The sequence below is a fragment of the Chlorocebus sabaeus genome, chromosome X, assembly GCF_047675955.1.
Source record: "Chlorocebus sabaeus isolate Y175 chromosome X, mChlSab1.0.hap1, whole genome shotgun sequence".
Classification (NCBI taxonomy): domain Eukaryota; kingdom Metazoa; phylum Chordata; class Mammalia; order Primates; family Cercopithecidae; genus Chlorocebus; species Chlorocebus sabaeus.
Genome location: NC_132933.1, coordinates 129,847,904 through 129,855,795, shown reverse-complemented (window position 1 = coordinate 129,855,795; position 7,892 = coordinate 129,847,904). Strand labels below are relative to the sequence as shown.

The following is a 7,892-nucleotide window of genomic DNA, read 5'->3' as shown; positions in this document are numbered from 1 at the left end:
CTGAGGTCAGTAGTTCGAGACCAGCGTGGCCAACATGGTGAAACCCCGTTTCTACTAAAAATACAAAAAATTAGCCAAGCGTGATGCCAGGCACCTGTAATCCCAGCTACTCGGGAGGCTGAGGCAGGAGAATCACTTGAACCCAGGAGGCCGAGGTTGCAGCGAACCAAGATTGCATTATTGCATTCGAGCCTGGCCACCAAGAGTGAAACACCATCTCAAAAAAAAAACAAAAAACAAACAAAAAAACCCGCCTTTGACAGCTCCTTAAGTACACAAGGATACAGGAGAATTAAGCCTATTATGTATAACTTCAGAACTCGGGAGAAGGACTTAAGGACACAGGACGCTGCACATTTTGGTTCAAAAAAACTTCTGTAACCATTAAACTGCCTCATAATGGAATGGATATTCTTGAAATGAAGTGAGCTCCCTGCCACTGGGACTGTCTAAATGGCAGCTGGGTATCCCTCTGTCCAAACTGCTGCTAGAATGTCTTCTACATGTACCTAATAATGAGTTCTACACAGCCTTCCAGTGCTAAGGTCTCAGAAGCTATCAAACCACAGGGAAGGAAAAAAAATGAAGAGGCACTGAGAAAACTGACAAACCACTAAAAACAGCCCCTAAAGTACCCTTAGGCACCACTCTACCTCTCTTCTAACCATCATCCCTGTAATAATATCTGGAAACTGCCTAAACAAGTGCTGACATTTAGTTGATGAATTAAGGCAAAACGCTGTCCTAGAGTATGCACCTAAGAGATTTCTGATTAGTAGAATTTAAGTTACACTAGAGGACAGGGAAGTGATGAATTTATCCTGACCAAGTATTCTATTCACTGCAAAAGAAATTTACCAAAATAAATAAACACACAAATATAAAAATAAACAGTTTTTCTTTAAATGCACTTTTTTTTAATCTTAGAGAAATAATTGGTTTATATAAAGGACAATGTGTATATGGTGTGTATGTTTAAGGTGTGCTTCAAGGTTGCTCTCAAGCTGAGACAGAACTATCACGAGAAGAGTGAAAGGGGCACCCAGGACACAGAAGTTAAGGAAGCAGTTACTCTCAGAGTCCTGTAAGTGCTGGCGGGGTCAGCACTTACGTGAGAGTAAGTACCTCTTTAAATTTGCGTCACAGACGCTGGCTTACCTCACCCCAGTCCAAGCTCTGTGATTGGTCAGGCCATCAAAGCCTCGCCCCTATACGACAAACACTGGTTTCTTAGGAAACTGCTGCGTAGCTACGTGACTAGCACCCGGAAATAACTGCCACCGCCATCTTTTCGTGCAGAAGGTGACGGGAAAGAGGCCGCAGACCTGAACTTCCAACCGTATGTAGGCGAGAAGCCGGTGCCGATACTCCCACTATCACACAATGTCCCACCGGGCCCCAGAGTGGAAGAGAGCGGAGGCTAATCCAAGAGACCTTGGGGCCAGATGGGATGCCAGGGGCAGCAGAGGCAGTGGCTGGAGTGGCCCCTTCGGCCATCAGGGACCGAGAACAGCAGGCTCCCGTGAACCACCACTCTGCTTTAAAATAAAGAACAACATGGTTGGTGCGGTCATTGGTCACAGTGGATCAAAAATAAAAGATCTACAACATTCGACAAACACTAAAATACAGATTATAAAGGGGGAATCAGAAGCATTAGTCAGAATTTTTGGCAACAGGGAAATGAAAGCAAAAGCCAAAGCTATTATAGAAACACTTACTAGAAAACAAAAAAGCTACAACTCAGAATCCAGTGTGGATAATGCTGCATCCCAACCCCCTACTGGAATAAATCTAGGCAGAAATGACATTGCTGGAGAAGCTCAGCCATTGTCAAATTGGGATCGAATTGGGGCAGCAGTCATGGAGTGCGAAAACAGAAAATGGGCAGATCTACCACCAGTTAAGAAAAATTTTTACATAGAATCCAAAGCAACAAGCTGCATGTCTGAAATGCAGGTAATTAACTGGAGAAAGGAAAATTTCAACATAATATGTGATGACTTGAAAAGTGATGAAAAGCGTCTCATCCCAAAACCAACTTGTAGGTTTAAAGACGCTTTTCAGCAATACCCTGATCTTCTGAAAAGCATAACAAGGGTAGGGTTGGTAAAGCCAACGCCAATTCAGTCACAGGCATGGCCAATTATTCTACAAGGAATAGATCTTATAGAAGTTGCACAAACCGGAACAGGGAAAACATTGTCCTATTTAATGCCTGGGTTTATTCATGTTGATTCTCAACCATTATCTAGAGAGCAAAGGAATGGGCCTGGGATGCTAGTCCTTACACCCACTAGAGAGTTGGCTCTTCAGGTGGAAGCTGAATGTTCGAAGTATTCATATAAAGATCTAAAAAGCATTTGCATATGTGGTGGTAGAAACAGAATTGGACAAATAGAAGACATTAGTAAAGATGTAGATATAATTATTGCAACTCCTGGGAGGCTGAATGACCTACAAATGAATAACTCTGTCAACCTAAGAAGCATAACCTACTTAGTTATGGATGAGGCAGATAAAATGCTGGATATGGAATTTGAACCCCAGATAATGAAGATTTTATTAGATGTGCGCCCAGACCGGCAGACTGTTATGACAAGTACAACTTGGCCAGATACCGTTCGTCGACTGGCACGTTCTTATTTGAAAGATCCTATGATTGTTTATGTTGGTAATCTGAATCTAGCTGCTGTAAATACAGTGAAGCAAAATATAATTGTTACCACAGAAGAAGAAAAACGAGCTCTCACCCAAGAATTCATAGAGAACATGTCACCCAATGACAAAGTCATCATGTTTGTCAGCAAAAAACATATTGCTGATGACTTATCAAGTGACTTCAATATCCAAGGCATATCTGTAGAATCATTACATGGCAACAGTGAACAGAGTGATAAAGAGCGAGCATTAGAGGACTTTGAAAGTGGAAACATAAAGATACTGATTACAACTGATTTAGTAGCCCGAGGTCTTGATGTTAATGATGTCACACATGTATATAATTACGATTTCCCATGGAATATTGAAGAATATGTACACAGAGTAGAGCGCATTGGACGGGCAGGAAAGACTGGCACGTCAGTTATCCTCGTCACTCAGAGAGATGCGAAAATGGCCGGTGAATTGATTAAAATTCTGGAAAGAGCAAATCAGAGTGTTCCAGAAGATCTTGTAGTAATAGCTGAGCAATACAAGTTAAATCAACAAAAGAGGGACACAGAAACACGATCAAGAAAACCTGGACAAAGGCGCAAGAAGTTTCATTATCGTTTAAGTTGAAAAGTTGTACCAGGCTACTGGAAGATTCAAGGCATGTTAGATATGCAGTATTGAATATAGATAAAGAAGTATTGGAAACATACTGGCCATTTGAAGAAATAACTAATTATTAGATAATACTGCTAAACTTTAAATATTGTGTATGTTCCTTAATTTTAAAAAGTCTCAAAAATGAGAGAGTGAGAGACTATGTGAAGAAAAAATAAATGTTATGTGTTAAAGTTTAATTTCTTTTAAAAAATACTTTTATTTTAGGTTTGGGGGTATATGTGAAGGTTTGTTACATAAACACATGCCATGGGGGTTTACTATACATATTATTTCATCACCCAGGTATTAAGCCCAGTGCCCAATAATTATCTTTTCTGCTCCTCTCCTTCCTTCCACCCTCCCCCATCAGGTAGACCCCAGTGTCTGCTGTTTCCTTCTTTGTGTTCATAAGTTCTCATCATTTACTTCCCAGTTACAAGTGAGAACATGTGATACTTGAGTTTCTTTTCCTGTGTTAATTTTATAGTCTGCCATGTCCATTTGTCTTCTCTAAAACACTTGGTAGAAGACAACAGTGGTGCTTTTCTGACTTTAAAATAGTTGTACTAAATTGAAGCATAGCTTCAAGCTTATCCAATCAAAATATTCTCTTCCCCCTACCCCAGCAGTTGGTGCCACGACAGTTCTTAAAGTTATTTCCACTACCATTCTCTACTTGTTTTAGTTCATTAGAAAATAAGTGCTACATTTTTTAGAAGTTTCCACAATTCTATTTTTATCAGAATGATGTCATCAACAGAGCAGGATATCTGACTCATTGGGAATCAGGTCCTTGTATGCATTTTGTCACTAACCCTTGCTTAAAACTCTAAGGAAATCACTTGCCTTCTTTAGGCCTCAATTTCTCCACTCATGAAATGGGACAGTTATATTAATTAATTTAGGGATCCCTTTCACCTCTAAAATTTGGTGATATTATAACTAAAACTGTATACCCCAGCCTTGTATTAACACTTTTTTGTCTAATCTAGGGGAAATTGCATCCTTGCATAATAAATTGAACCAAACAATCATTTTCAATGACAAGAATAGTGCATTCTGCATTTTAATTGATTTTGCAATGTAACTGGTAGATTTTCATTTAATTCTTTGCTTTTCTTTTCAACATGCTTTAATTCAATTTGAAGGTCAAAAGCATATATACACACACACACACGTATATATATACACACGCACACACACACACACACACATACATATATCAGGGGAAAAAAAGTGAAAGAAAAATTTATCTACTGGGGAAAACATTAAAACCAATCAAATAAGGGCTGGCCGTGGTGGCTCACGCCTGTAATCCCAGCACTTTGGGAGGCCAAGGCGGGTGGATCACCTGAGGTCAGGAGTTCAAGACCAGCCTGACCAACATGGAGAAACCCTGTCCCTACTAAAAATACAAAATTAGCCAGGTGTGGTGGCACATGCCTGTAATCCCAGCTACTCGGGAGGCTGAGGCAGGAGAATCGCTTGAACCCAGGAGGTGGAGGTTGCGGTGAGCTGAAATCATGCCATTGCACTCCAGCTTGGGCAACAAGAGCAAAACTCTGTCTAGAAAAAGAAAAGGAAAAACAAAACAAAACAAAACGATCAAAGGACATTTTTGCCAGAAGAACCAATTTTAGTAAAACTCTTCCTAATTTTATCTATAATTCTGCCTCTTATGCCTTATTTAGAAGCAAGGTACTTCTCACACCTGCAAAAAGAAATCCCCACAAAGATGCTAAGTAAACTTTAAAATTCAGTGTTCATGAAAACATTAGAATTAGTTAACGTTTCTGGCAAAATCAAGAGAAAAATTAAGGCAACAATCTTTTTTTCCCAGCATGCCTTACCTGTGACTATAAATAAGTCAGAAAATAAGGGAAAGAAAGAAGTAAATACTCTGTGTATAGGTATGGAAGGCTTAAAGTATGGACTTTAAAGGCTTTTTAAAAGGTATACCTTAATATCTCTGGAAAAAATTAGTAACAATGGTTAACATTTTTGAGTGATACATACCTGGTGCTTTATCTCCTAATCTCTAATATTTATAAGAACCCACTCAGAAGGAAATCTTACTCCTATTTTGCAGAGGATGAAGCAAAGTCAGAGGAGCTAACTTGCCTAAGGGCCCTAAACCTGGTTAAAGAGAAATTAAGTGATATTGAAAGGACTTCAGGGATATTTTGACCCGGAAGTGCCTGATTCCAATATTTCTATTTCTTAATATCAGTATAGTTATTATGTTTAAAGGCAATATGCTTGTCTTGAGGTTCTCTACAAGTTCAGATTTAGTGAAATAGAGAAGTGTGTGCAAATTTAATGCAAAGGCAATCTATAGCAGAACCGTAATAGAAGCTCAAATGGCTTAGTGCTGTTCACTCAGAGGAGAAATGATAAATGTTTAGCAAGTTAGAGTATATGTTATTTTCCAGAATTATTCTTAGAGGCAATGTTATATTTGTTAGAAAAGAATGCAACAGTTTGACTACTTGAGATAGTATATTTCCATAATCATGTTTAAGTAACAGTTACAAGAAAAATTATCACTCAATGTCTATAAGAAAATGAGAGATGTATGGATTTCTTCTACGACATAATGCTGAACAGAAGAACTAGTGTATTGAGAAAGATAAGTAGAAATAGTGCAATGACTATTAACCAAGGGTGATTTTGCTCCCCAGGGGACCTTTGACAATATCTATAGACAGTATTGGTTGTTACAACTGTGGGTGGGGGGTGAGGTGCTACTGGCATCTAGTGGGTAGAGGCTAAAAACCCTACAATCTTCAGGACAGCCCCACACAACAAAGAATTATCTGGCACAAAACAATAGTGCTGAGATGGGGAATCCCTGAGACAGCATAAGAAAAACAACCAAAACCAATTGCTTAGTAACCAAAAAGGCATGTCAAAGAAAAAAAAAAAAAATAGAGGGTTTCTAAGTTATATCTTGTAGGTTTTGCAGAGAAAAAGTATCCCTACGAAATTCCTGTCTTTGGTGTAGTCTACATCAGTGGTTCTCTACCAGGACCAATTTTATCAATGTTTGGAGACAGATTTGGTGGGTTGTTGTGTTAGTCCATTTTCATACTGCTATGAAGAAATACCAAGACCGGGTAATTTATAAAGAAAAAGAGGTTTAATGGACTCACAGTTCCACATGGCTGGAGAGGCCTCACAATTATGGTGGAAGGCAAAGGAGGACAAAAGGTACATCTTACGTGGTGAGCAGGCAAGAGAGCTTGTGTAGGGGAACTCCCATTTATAAAACCATCAGATCTCATGAGACTTACTATCAGGAGAAGAGTGCGGGAAAGACCCACCCCCATGATTCAATTACCTCCCACCAGGTCCCTTCCATGACATGTGGAAATTATGGGAGCTACAATTCGAGATGAGATTTGGGTGGGGACACAGCCAAACCATATCATTCTGTCCCTGGCCCCTACAAAATCTCATGTCCTCACATTTCAAAACCAATCAGGGCTTCCCAACTGTCCCCCAAAATCTTAACTCTTTTTAGCATTAACTCAAAAGTCCACAGTTCAAAGTTTCATCTGAGACAAGGCAAGTCCCTTCCACCTATAAGCCTGTAAAATCAAAAGCAATTTAGTTACTTCCCAGATATAATGGAGGTACAGGCCTTGGGTAAATATACCCATACCAAATGAGATAAATTGCTAAAACAAAGGAGCTACAGGCCGCATGAAAGTGTGAAATCCAGCTGGGTAGTCAAATCTTAAAGCTCCAAAATGATCTCCTTTGACTCTAGGTCTCATATCCAGGTCACGCTGATGCAAGAGGTGGGTTCCCATGGTCTTAGGCAGCTCTGTCCCTGTAACTTTGCAGGGTATACCCCCTTTTCTGGCTGCTTTCATGGGCTTGCATTGAATCTCTGTGGCTTTTCCAGGTGCATGGTGTAAGCTGTTGGTGGATCTACCATTCTGGGGTATGGAGGATGTTGTTCCTCTTCTCACAGCTCCACTAAACAGTGCTCTAGTAGGGACTCTGTGTGGGGGCTCCCACCCTACATTTCCCTTATGCACTGCCCTACCAGAGGTTCCCCATGAGGGCCCTGCCCCTGCAGCAAACCTCTGCCTGGGCATCTAGGTGTTTCCATACATGCTCTGAAACCTACGCAAAGATTCCCAAACCTGAATTCTTGACTTCTGTGTACCCACAGGCTCAACACCGTGTGGAAGCTTGGTGTTGCAACCTCAAGCAAGGCTTGAGGCTTGCAACCTCTGAAGCTACAGCCCAAGCTCTATTTTGGTCCCTTTCAGCCACAGGTGGTGCAACTGGGACGCAGGGCACCAAATCCCTAGGTTTTCCACAGCAGAGGAACACTAGACCCAGCCTATGAAACCATTTTGTCCTCCTAGGCTCCAGATCTCTGATGGAAGAAGCTGCCATGAAGACCTCTGACGTGCTCTGGAGACATTTTCCCCATTGTCTTGGGAATTAACATTTGCCTCCTCACTACTTATACAAATTTCTGCAGCTGGCTTGAATTATTCCTCAGAAAATGGTTTTTGCTTTTCTATCACATCATCAGTCTGCAATTTTTCTGAACGTTTATG

General features: G+C 40.4%; 1 protein-coding gene across 1 annotated transcript; it reads left to right on the top strand.

The window, feature by feature from the left end:
• The first annotated feature begins 1,383 nt into the window (after positions 1 to 1,383).
• DDX53 (DEAD-box helicase 53) lies at positions 1,384 to 3,282 on the top strand. The gene has a single exon (XM_007991287.3). The coding sequence runs from the start codon at positions 1,384 to 1,386 to the stop codon at positions 3,280 to 3,282; it is 1,899 nt and encodes a 632-aa protein (XP_007989478.1).
• The last annotated feature ends 4,610 nt before the right edge of the window (positions 3,283 to 7,892 follow it).